General features: G+C 31.1%; 1 protein-coding gene across 6 annotated transcripts in view; it reads right to left on the bottom strand.

Moving 5' to 3' along the window:
- Atet (ABC transporter expressed in trachea) overlaps positions 1–13179 on the bottom strand; it is a 160802-nt gene that overhangs the window by 16990 nt on the left and 130633 nt on the right. For all 6 annotated transcript variants that reach the window (XM_067052570.1, XM_067052571.1, XM_014430778.2 and 3 more), the window contains 2 exons: positions 2859–3100; positions 2399–2516 (listed from right to left, as the gene is read on the bottom strand). In XM_067052570.1, coding sequence (XP_066908671.1) covers positions 2399–2516; positions 2859–3100 — 360 coding nt within the window. The remainder of the gene's footprint in view (positions 1–2398; positions 2517–2858; positions 3101–13179) is intronic.

Consider the following 13179-nt stretch of genomic DNA (forward strand, 5'->3'; position numbering starts at 1 on the left):
CCATATAGGACAACATACCTGTCCAAATGAATAAGTTGAACAGACAGAAATATAAAAGCGGAAGCGCACAGGAGTGGGGAGGAAGTAAGTGGGGCGAAGTTGGAAAATAAAATAGTTGTAAACTATTTTTGTTTCACTTGTGACCGCAACCCTGACCATCTTCCTATATATCAATTTTTACGGTCAACTATATATACATATATGTAAGAATACAATTTTTTTATTATTTCCATTTCTACATGCATATTTATTTTAGATATTATCTAATTGATAATTAATAATTTAAAAGATATAACAGTAATAAATTTGTTCATTATAAAATACATTTATTTCATGTCCAGCTTGCCCAAGTATACATTGACAAATATTTGCTTCAAATGTTTCCTCCATATCTGATACAATATACTGCCCACACCAATTTTGGAATATATTAGATTAACTGATGCTGATTTGGGAAGAGACAATCATGCACCTGGCCTAATATCAACTTGTTCCGACGTTTTCTGCCCTTCATAGAACAGACTGAAGAGAATGTTCTTGTCTCTAAAGCCTTGCTTTTAACTACATTCTCAAACAAGTTGACGCTCTTTCCCTACATGTTTCCAATCTTTGATAGATAAAACTAATCTTTTTTTTTTCTTTACTCGATTTACTGTATACTTCCACTTATAAATCAGGATTAGATAATTTCCCATTTGTACCTTTCAAAATGTTTTCTCCAACACATAAAATCAGTTTGTCAATAAATTCTACTAAACCTCACAGAAACAAAATAGAAAATCTAAACTTCTATGAAACAATGGTTCATTCTATGAAAAAATGGCATGTGAGCTTCTATCAAACAATTCACCAACTTTAAAAATTACTTATGAATCAGGAAAGTATGCATAAGCCTCATAGTTTCTTAAAACCCATATCATCCATACACATGGCGCATCAATAAAGCAGCAGCTAACTTAAATGAATAACTAAATTTTTTCTGTGTTTATTCTTCTGTTTTAAAGTTCTTACATATTCACTTATGGAAAGCTAAAAATTTAAATAATCCCCAAGTTACTCAAAATCAAACCCCACTTTATAAAAAAGTCATGAATGCATGAGTGACAGATATATATTGCAGGACCTGTTAACAGACATATGAAAAGAGTAAGTCCTACTGTCAAAATAGATAAACACCATGTAGTGTACTTAATATAATATTCTCTTCAGAGATGGATAATTTATATTCAGCAATTATTTATCACCATGAGAGAATAAACAATAGAGAATTTATTACAATAAGATACATTAGATATTTATAAATTTCTAGCAAGACTGCTCTTAAAAATTAGTGCAACTCCTAAAAAATGGTGGGCAAGAATAAATTGTTTATGATAGTACATAATACCAGCGCTTTATTTGAAGAAAATTTTTCAAAGCTGTCTTGGTTCAGTACTTTCATATGGGAAAGTGGTGCTGGAACAAATCCGATAATCATGGGTTGGGTTGACTTTTATTCTATAGTAGACTCTAGATATCTATAGACTCTAGATAGTGCTAGATATAAACTTTTGCCACCTTTTATTACCTTTATCTCCTATCCAGCAGGAGTGTCCTACTTTCTTTTTCCTCTAAGAGGTATCCTGAGAGCATTTATCTCATGGCGGACGTATTGTACTACTTTTTATATAAAATTGAATGTGAACAAACAAACCTCTTTAGGATCACTTTCAATACAATTTTAAATTGAAATTGTATATTGTAGCTCTCCCATCAGAGGCTGAAGAATCCAGATTTCACAAAAGATCTAAGATCTTCTGGCCTTGGCTCATTATTTAAAATAAGAAATGCAGGAGGTGTCCAGGTGAGTGAAATGAGAAAAAAAAATGTAATGTTAGGAGTGTACTGGTGAGAGAAATGTTCATTCTTACTGTTGCGAGAAGGCCAGAACAGAACTGAATTGAGCATAGGTGGGAAAGTAAAACGGAAAGTAACTTAAACAAGCAGCAATAACAACATGAAAGGGTTAACGGAAGGTAGACGAAACTATAAACAAAAAAATCAAATACTAGGAAAATATAGACGTTTATTTCCGAAACTGAGCAAAATGCTCAAGGCTACTCCTCTCATGGGTTAAACTAGAAGGAATAGATATAAGTACAGAATAAGGCAACCAAGATTAAGATGGAGAGATTGACTACCCACAGACTTCAACAATCTAATTAAACTTAAAACTGGAGAGTAACAGCTTCAGGACAGTTTAATGGTTAACACTGTCAGAGGAATATGCTAGACTTTTTAATGAAATATTAGCACTAAATAGAATTAAACAATTTTTTTTTAATATTACACCTATATCCAGTAAGAACATGAGATTTAGGCAGAAAATAGTATTAAACAAGATTTTTTTATATTATACCTGTATCCAGCAAGAACATTCATCAGTGTACTTTTGCCGGCCCCAGAAGGGCCCATTATTGCTGTCAACTCTCCACATTGAAATTTCCCACTAACACCTTTCAGTAAATTTTTTTGCCCTAAAGCATCAATTACAAACAGTATAAGAAATCATCATAAATTTTTGTATAAAGCTATGCAGATATACAATAAAAGTATAATTAATTGAAAAGTTTGAATAAGTATTTGTTCTTTAAATAACAGTTCTTAAAATTTGTCATCTTAATTTTTTTTTTTAATAGATATACCAAGCCGAAATAAATATTTATATCATTCAATTGAAAGATCAGAACTTTTTATTTATTATTTTTTTTTAAGTAGGAGATTCTTTAAACTCTATTGAAACTTAGAAAATCTATGACTACATTTTATATAGTAAATTATAAATATTATTAAGTAAACGGTTGCTCTGACAAGTATACCTCCATTACATTCCTGTGAGATGCAATAGCCAAGCTTCTTGAACTCTATGTGGACCGGTGGTCGTTGTGGTAGGTGATTGAACGAAAATGGACATTTGATGTTGATAACTAAAGAATCTTGGGGAGGACCTTTATTCTTCTTGCTGAGGCTGCCAGACTTATGTTTGATGGAGCCACCAGGTGAACTAGCTCCAGAGGTGTCCCCTCGCTCCTGAGTTGAGATATGGAACAGTTGACTGCCACTGTAACACAATAACTATTATTGTGATATAATTGATGATGAGGCAGATTTTCAATGAGATCATACTAAGTAAACTAAAAATTCATAATTAACTAACCATAATAAGTCTTAGATTTTATTTTAAGAGTTCATTTAATATCATAATCCTAAAAATGAAACTGCTAATTGGATAACAATGATTTTATCCTGATTTCCCTCAGTTTCTTCAATTCAAAATGAGCCCCCACTTATACAAAATAGTTTTATTTATAATTGTACATATTTTAGATGAAATACACCCGTGAAAGGGGTAATAGAATCAAAGAAAAGATAGATAGTGTCCAAAACGTTGCCATAGTAGCAAAGTGAAAAGTTACAAATAAAATAAATAATCATATCTTCATTTAGTTTGTTATATTTATGCTTTACAACTGGTTTCTATTAATTTATCCCATAATTATTTTATACATTTTTTTTTATATTAAGATTTCAATTTTTCAGTTTTAAAAAAATCCAAAAAAGGTAATTTATAAATTTTATAATCAGCGAAATAAACTTATAAACTAATAAAAATGATGTTTACTTTCAAAACAAATAATTTAACCAAGATTAATGGCATATGATCATTTTTTTTTTTTTTAGTTTGAGTTATTGTCAGATAATAAGTTTCTATTTGGATAATTCTTTCATTAAGGTCAGTCATAAATTTATGCAGAATAGTTGGTTCATTGTACAAGGGCATCTGGAAAAGTCGGTATGAAGGTAAATGAAATGGATGATAAAGCAGCTAAAGACCTACACCATTAGGACTCAGATCTTTACTGATAGATAATATTCACAAGGAATGACAGAGCATTTGGGAAAAAATATCTATGAGCAAACTCAAAATTAATAAAACATTTTAACTCATCTAGAAACAGCATCCATGGAAAAGAAATTCTTGCCTTGTCCAGAACTGGACTTTTAAGACTAAACACCTTATTCAATACCTTCACCTACCTAAAGACCTACCACCGAGAAACCAACATGAAAGTGATGATATTAGTGATTGATGTTGGAGGATGCCTTGTTTAAAGCTGACAGAAATGTCTACCAAGAAATAATAAAGCAAATATCCATTGCCAAAGCACCCTGCCAGCATGTGAGCAATGTGACCTTAGCCACTTCAAAATGTCAAAGGCCAGAATAAAGAATGCATCAACTATACCGAATTATTGGAACAGATCTCATTTATCCACTTTGATAATCATTGTCAAGTTAATTACAAAAAACATTTTTTTTAAATATCAATTATCAATGGCATTATTAAAAATATGGTGTTTGACTTGTTCATAATTCTTGAAGATCTTCTTAACTCAAAATAGAATTCATTTTCCTATCGTACATTGAATTTTTTAAACTCAGTATCTACATTATTGACGAGAAATCAAAAGGTTCTGCCATAAAATTTTAATAAAGATTATTTTAAAGTGAACCTTCTTAAATCTGATATTTTTTCATGTTTAAATTTTAATATTTATGTAATACTGATAATAAAGGAAAAACATTTATTATAGATGTTAGTGAAAAAACAACAACTAATAATTGATGCTTTTTGTTCATAAAAATAAATCAAAAGTTATGGAAAAAGAAAGTAAATATTTCATTGTCTACAAAGTTTAACCAAAAATCAATGTGTCAATGCATGCACGCACACAGCTTAGTACTGTGTTAGTCTAGACCTGTGGTCTTTGATTTATAGAATATAATAGTAATATTTTGAATTTGTTTCCTTCTACATTTAACTGATCTATAGAATCTAACTGAATTATAGATTGCATAACTAATTAAATATTTACTCAAATATATGAAAAGAATATTTGTCATTAAACAATTTTACAGCTTGAGCTTGATTGATTAAAACTTTGAAGGAAATTTTAGATTTTATTCCTGAGCAACAGTATACATCACACTTTGGCATAACTGAGAGACTTTTTGACACTAAGAGTCAGCTTGAAGGTAATAGAAAAATGCTTAGGAGTTACTTATAAATTTATAAAGTCATCATAAATAATTTAAGCTGGCCATACATTTAAAAAGCCCTTGAACTCAAATGTCTTTGTTAATATGAATTGACTTGAATAATGAGATTTCAAAACACTTTGGTTCATAAAAATATCAACTGACAATAAATACACCAAACTTCAAGATTACACAAAACTTAACATAAACAAAAGTACATAGGTGAGTAGAGGTTTTCCACGACTTCTATTATTTGTTTTTTAATACCTCTCACTAAACTTCTATTGGATATATAATTACCTATACTTATTTCATGAATAATTTTGCAGCAAGAGCCGTTTTGAAATAAAAGTGTATCCAGGAAAATAACTCTTCCCATGGTATACGAATGTAATGGATGGGATTTGATAAAATTCATATGAAACCACTTTTACTCAAATTTCGATTTTTCCCAAACTTTCGGTCCAATCAGAAGAGGTTTTTGAAACAAAGGTGTACAAAGGAATATCCGTTAGCGCATAAGTAAGCGAAAGTAGGGAATTGTTTGATAAAGTGGATCATTTAGTAACCAATCCTCACAATCTATGAAGAATTCAATAAAATCATATTAACAGTATAATTAATATTATTTAATATATACTTTCACATTGATTTCATACGGAAACGAAACCTAATCAGATTTTGGCGTCTAGTGCTAACGAATATTTTCAATTGTGTGGTCAACAGTTGTGTTTAATAGCTGCATAAAACTTCCTTACTTTCGGAAGCGAGATGTAGTTATGAAGTTAAGGAATTGAGATCGCAATATGATATTGATTTTACACAACCACCACGACTCGTTAGTTCTCTCTAATGAAACCTGTTTTGGTGTTTCCAATCACGTTTTTCCAACGAGGCTGCTTGTTTTTTAACTATATAAAAGTTATCCCGGGGTAAAGGTAGTCGCAAATTGAATTTTGAAACGATTCTGTTCGATGTTCCGCACCGTTTGCTAACAATGTAAAAAAACAAACTTGTTTGCTGTATTTGACGAGTTACCCCTTCAGGATGCGCTAGATCAAGCTAGTTTCCAGTATGAATGAATGATTAAATTTTTAAAATATTTTTTGTTAACAGAATCCGTAAAAAAATTACTCCATCCCATTGAAAATGACAGAGTTAGGCGGTTGAGAAAAGTTTACACTTACTAGTGTTATACAGTTATGATGTAGCAAAAACCAAAGAAAATTTTTTAAAAAATTGAAGAGGTTAGGAGAGGGATAGGGAATGAACATATTGAATAGGAAACTTAGTAAAGAAAATTTTGGTGTCTTCTCATTAATCTGAGCTGATCGTCATCATAGTTATATAATTCCGACCCCTGTAACTAATATTCTAAGTAACACAGCCAAATAACATGAAAGAAGCTTGGGTTTCGTAACATATTTCTAAGAACTGTCATCCATCCAAACTGTGAGATTCGCAGGCGGTAAAACACTTGAATTCGATTTAAGTCACACAGATCCTCTCCTTATTCACATCCAGCGTAACACGAAACAGCAGCACAATGTCAATAATTCATTATTAAACAGCTCGATTCATTAATAAGAAGCACAATAGGTTGATATTAGCTTCATTGGGTCACACCCACGCCACCCACAATGAATGGAATTCCAGATGGGTAACATCAGTTCAAGGAATATATATTAATTTGTGGTAACGGCAAAATGTTATTATCGCTTTATAATATTTATTTCAAATATGTTTATACTAAATCTAAAAATAAAAAAAATTTCTTCATTTTTTCTTATAATAATATCTTTCTAACTGATGGATAAACACTAAATAGCATTAGGTTTAATTAATATTGCTTTTAGTTTTTGACAAATTAAATATCAGTTTAAACACAAATAACGTGTGTAATATGCCCGAACTTCTCCAACAGCTTGTTAACATCATTACTAATTTGTTTAAATTAAAATTAACTTTTTCTTTTTTTCTGATTAAGCAAAAGCGTTGAACAATTAAAAACTCTAAAGAATAGATACTTTGGAAAACAAAACGTTTTCCTTCAGTACCTATCCTCGAAAATTGAAAAATAATAAATACGTTTGTTCAAATTTTAAAAAAAATATATACATGTTTTAAAAGAGTTATATAAGTTGACTCCGAAATATCAGTGTCGCCCTGAGGTGTTCTACACGCATCATTAATTTTTACGAAAGGACATTCCATAGCTGAATTGTTAACAAAGCAATCAAGAGTAATTAACATATATATGACTCTCAGAAATGATTTGAGTTTTGGAGCTTATGAAAAAAATATAAAAATTTTAGAAAAGAGTTAAAAATTCGTTTAAGAAATAAAACTAATATTTAATCAAGAAACAAAACAAAAAAAGTTGCTGAAACCCATATTTTATTTACTACCAATATCGTCTAACAATGAAATTTGAATTTGACTCTCTATAGGTAAATTTTGAAAGATTTTTCAAACTTGAAATGTTATCGAAAACAAAAAAAATATAAATGATGAATGAAAGCCTTAGAAATGCAAGACGAATAAAGCAACATAAAATAAAGCAATATTCCCTCTAACTTGATAATAAACCGAATTATTTATTATGTTTAGATTAATATTCATAATTTCCATTGAATAACCTTTGGTGAGGAGCTTAGAAAAAATCATGAACCATTATCGATAGTTTTGGGATTTTATTAATTTTTTCAACACGTAAATCTTTTATCTTGTTGTAATAAAGACATGCTATGGACAATCGTAACTTAGGTTTCTATTCATAGTTTTAACAGTAAAAACTTTTTAGATAAGACTAGCGTAGTAGCGTAACACGCACTACAGTGTTGTGTACATGATATTTTATTAATAGTATATTTTTTTCCGAATTTTATTTTAGAGTAATTATTTTGGTGTAGAACTGGGCCCTGTGAGTTTAGCGTTATGAAAAAAACAATTATAACTGAGTTGAAAGTCTTTCAGTTTCAGGTAAAATGAAAAAATAAAGTTAACAGATTACAGTTCACAGATTACACATGAAAATATTAATAGACTAGGGGCTGAGGATAAACTTTAAGATAGGTTTGGATGATTATGTGTAGGAGACTCGTAGGAAATGAATGCACATGGCGCAGCTAAGTTCAAAGTTTATCCGACTATAGCACACTCAGGACTTGCAATTGAATCTCATAACCACTTTAAAAATTAAAGAGTTGGCCATTTCCAGTCCTTTTATAATCTAAGCAAATAGAGAGATGGGGGCAGTAGACAATATAGTGTCGCTGACCTCATTGAATCCCAATCCATTGATAGGTCATTTAAGACAAATCTCTATAGATTCGTTCAAGTCGTTGAGCATTTATAAATAAGGAACGTGCCCAATTGACAAATCGAAGATGGCGTAACAGTAATGACTGCAAAGGAACACAACTTTGAAAGAATTGGATTTCATTGGAGTCAACTTGTCTATTGGGAGGTCAAGTTCGCCTAGAAATAATCAGAGAGATCCACTACATCTTCAATAATCGGCTCAAAGGTGGGAGTTCATCCCGATCTAGAGTAAGCTATTTCCAATCAGGTAAAAATAGCTATGAGGAAAGTTAGAGCACTAAATGAGGAATTTTTGTGCGGAATATTTACTCTTAGGTGGATTTAAGGGTAAATATACTGACCCGGGAGAGGTGGAGCTTAGAGCATTCTGCTCATATTGGAAAATGAACTAATATATTTTCCTAGTATGTCATCTATTTTTTTTTTATACTTTTGTCTACTTTCCGTTAATCCAGTAATTCTAAAATTGTGCGCCGCGAAATATTCAATTAAACAATTCAGCAATTTTCTTGGAATTTCATTTTCTCGAATTTTTGTGCTAACAATCTTGTATGCTAACAAAAGTCCAAGAATTTAGCAACTTTCGAGTATTTCATTGTTTTCTTTCCATCCCATTAATAATTATAATAATTTTTTATCATCAATGGACATTCAATAAATTGTTTGTGAAATTAAAATTCGTGTTTAATTTTTTTAATTACTCTAGATGGTGGTTATCCAGTCTCAATATGGATATTACCGAAACAGTTGAAATTAGATATTTTATATTGTCCCAAGGAAAATAATAGGAATCTGTTTTTAATTTTTCGCAGTTAAATAGGTAATCGTTTTCCCATTTTTCAAGAAAGTGAGTAATTTAGAAAAAATCTGATGCATTAAGGGTGCCGCAAACGGAAAAATATTGGGAACCTCTGCCTTAACCCTATGATGTAATTATTGCCGCTTGTTTAGGTTACTCTATCTTATACTTTCCCACCTATACTCAATTCAGCTTCGCTCTGTCCTCCTCGCAACGGTAAGGCCATTTCTATTACCAGTACACTCCTAACGTGACATTTTTTTTTTTTTCATTTGAGCATTTTGCTCAGCTGAACACTTCCTGCGTTTCTGTTTTTAAAATCATGAGTCGAGGCAAGAAGATCATAGTTCTCTTACGTGATCTGGGTTTTAAATCCCTTGAAGAAAGATCTATAATTAACAATTTCAATTTCAAATTGCATTGAAAATAATCTTAAGGATTTTTATCATCATCACATCCAATTATATATATATAAGTACAAACCGTGTACCGTGAGGCAAATGCTCATGGGACACCTCTTAGAGGACTAAAAAATAGGACACTCTTGCCGTGTTAATGAAGGGGTGACATTTCGCAATGAACTAAAACCAAAAGTTATTTACAATACTTACAATTGATCCCTATTTCAATTTTCAACTTTAAAAAAAAATCAAATATTACACAATGGTTAAATACATAAGAAAAACAATGGTTTATAATTTAAATCAATTATTCAGTAAATAAGAAACAATAAAACTGGATTCGGGATAATTATGCCGATCTTAGGAAAAAATTGAAGAATAGTTTTGCAAGTTTCGAGGACCTTAGTTAGTGTTAGTAAACTGTGACTTCGGTGTTTAATCACGACTATGTAAGATACTTTTTAAGCATATACAATGACCGAAGAAAGTAATTGCATACCTTGTCTTTTTTTTATATAATGAATTTAAATAATCATAAAATAGTTTGAGGTTCCTTAGTAAAAAATACAATTAAAACTTGTTAAAAAACAGTATAAATTCAATTAAAAATATTGATCATAATAAAAATTCATTTAAACGATATAAATACAAGGAAAAAAGTATTTGCACACTATGTTTGTTTACTTGCTGTTGTTTGTATGGTTCAGTATAATCCTGTTCTCTACTATCAGTATTATAAAATATTTGAATCTATCAAGTTCGTTTTAAGTGCCGCTACCCGCGAAAAAGTTATATTATTTCGAAATCAAAGAAAATCGTAGATTTGAAAATAGCGGATTAGTTAGGTATTAATTTTTCTACCGTCAAATACGTAATTGAAAGATTTGAAGAAAGAGGTACAACTGCAAATAACCGGCGCAAAGGAAGTCCAAAGAAAGTAAATGAGAGGATGAAAAGAAAAATTAAAATTGAAGCGATAAAAAATCCAGGAGTTAGTGCAGGTGTCCTAGCTAATATGATCGAATCGACTTCTGGGATGCGAGGCTAGTATACGAAATCTCTTGCCTATTGAAGGAATTTTAAATGCAGAAGGTTATGTCAAGATTTCGCGCCATAACCTGCTAGCCAGTGCAGCCAAATTGGGAATTCAGGATCGGTATATTTGTATGCATGATAATGATCCGAGACATACAGCCAACAAAACTAAAGATTGATTAATATTTAACATTCATCAACAACTTCATATCCCTCCACAGTCTTCTGACTAAAACATAATTGAAAATTTGTAGCATATTTAAGATACAAATGTTCTAAAACACGGAATAACCGGAGGACACCACCTCATGGATCTTTTACAGCAAGAATGGGAACAAATTAACACGGATTTAATTAAAACCTCGTCCACTCAATGCCGAGTCGTTTACAAGCGGTAATAGATGCCAACGGGCTTCATACAAATTATTAAATTTAAAAAAATAATATACGCTGATGACACATGTATACTGTCTGTAAACAACGACCCAGCTAATGCATCACAAACACTACACACACATATAACATCTATTGAAGAATGGTGTCAAAACTGGATAATCAAAAAAATCCTGACAAATCCCACCAGATCACCTTTACTCTCCGTCGTAAACCTCTACCCTCCTGTCCTACAGTATCCTTTCTAAATACTGCACTAACGTCTGTTGAACAGATTCAATACTTAGGACTCCATCTTGACAAGAGACTTACTTGGAATCCACACACAAGACTGAAACGACAAGAAACTGCTCGTAGATTCCGATTGCTACAACACTTACTTGACAAACGCTCTAAACTTCCCATTCACTACAAAAAATTAGTATACGCTACGATAATTAGACCAATTCGGACATATGGGATTGAGTTCGGAGGCTCTACCAAACCAACAAATTCTTCCCGCATCCAATCCTTACAATCCAAAAACCTATGTAAAATCATTGATGCTCCTTATTACGTTACAAATAAACTCATCCACAAAGACATCCCATTCGTTGCAGATTTGGCCCAAAATAGATATGCGTCTTTTCATTCCAAACTACTTACCCATCCTAACCCATTAATTCTTGATCTTTGATCCTTAACAATCCCTGATAATCCTCCGAGGCATCTGAAAAGAAGATGGCCACGGGACCTTCTAATTTAAATTAATGCTTGAGTGGTTCCTTCTCAAGATTTTCAAGTGTAAATGAAACATACAACATATTTACTTATTGTATTTATTATTTGTACAGTTGTAAATACATTAAAAAAAATAATAATAATAATAAAACGCATGGTGTGCAAATAATTTTTTTCTGTATTTTTTGTAAGTTTGATATTTTGTTTTTTTATGAAAGAAATTTTTCCTTTGAATTTTATTTGTAGTTATTAAGCCATAAATACACTTTTTATTTTTGAAGTAATAGGGTTTTTTTATTGCATAATTTCATCAAATAAATTATTTAATAAAAAAAACGTGGTGTGCAAATACTTTCTTCGGTCACTGTAGATTCAACATTTAATGCTCTGTATCTTTGTTTTGTTCTTTTTTTATAGAATTTAATTATTACGTAAAATTTAAAAAAAAAAAACTTACGTTTCTTCATAAATTTTATTCCAGATTCTCAGGGATTCATTTTATATATGAAAAGGCATTAAGGAGAAAAACCCAGTGAAGTTTCATCCAAATTGTAACAGCATTTCTGCGTAACAGTCTGCACTAAAACACATTTTTTTGGCTACTACGAAGCAGTTTTAGCGCACAGGTAGCTGGATTTTGTAAGCACCCATTGGGGGCCCACGCCATACACAATAGGAGAAAACAGCACAACGAAACCACTTATTCAAGGGTTGATATTTTAATGCTTTGAGATAGGAACTTCAAACATTTTTTCTTTTATCTTTAAAAATTACCGAGTTAAGGGCGCATGAAAATTCTAACTGGACGCTATTTTGAACCAAATTCGAGAATGTAACTAACGAGTTCTCTCCTATTCTAGTGTTATCGGTGACTTAGTTGCCAAGTCGGCTCAATAATCTGCAAGAAAGGGCACAGACGATGGTCGATGTACGGACAGATTTTTTCATTCAAAAGAGAGATAGAAATAAATATTTGACAAGTTGATCAGTGGTAAAATAAACATTTTTTATTTTGACTGCAGTCTTATATATTAAAATAAGGCTACAGTCATTTAGTGAAATATAGCTGGTTATCATTATAAGATAATATTAATCAAAAATAAAGTACCCGATATAAAAAATGTACTATACAAATCCGCACCCTTATAAATACAATATTTATTGTATTCTAAATTTTATAAAAACAAATTTGCAGATGATCAGAAACTAGTAGAAATCAGAGGTGCCTTCAATGCTGAACAATCTCGAGGATACATGCTCTGATTGTTTAACTATTGTCTGGATCAGGTGACACCGTTTGAATTCAGATATTATTGAACTGTTTTTACTTTTTTGAGAGAAAATACAAATGATTGTTAAATGCCGATCTGCTTGATCCAGCGCATGCCATTACAGTATTCATCTTTTGTATTGGTTTTAATAAACTGA

Source organism: Halyomorpha halys, unplaced genomic scaffold (genome assembly GCF_000696795.3).
Source record: "Halyomorpha halys isolate HHAL.00 unplaced genomic scaffold, Hhal_1.1 Scaffold913.1, whole genome shotgun sequence".
Taxonomy (NCBI): Eukaryota; Metazoa; Arthropoda; class Insecta; order Hemiptera; family Pentatomidae; genus Halyomorpha; species Halyomorpha halys.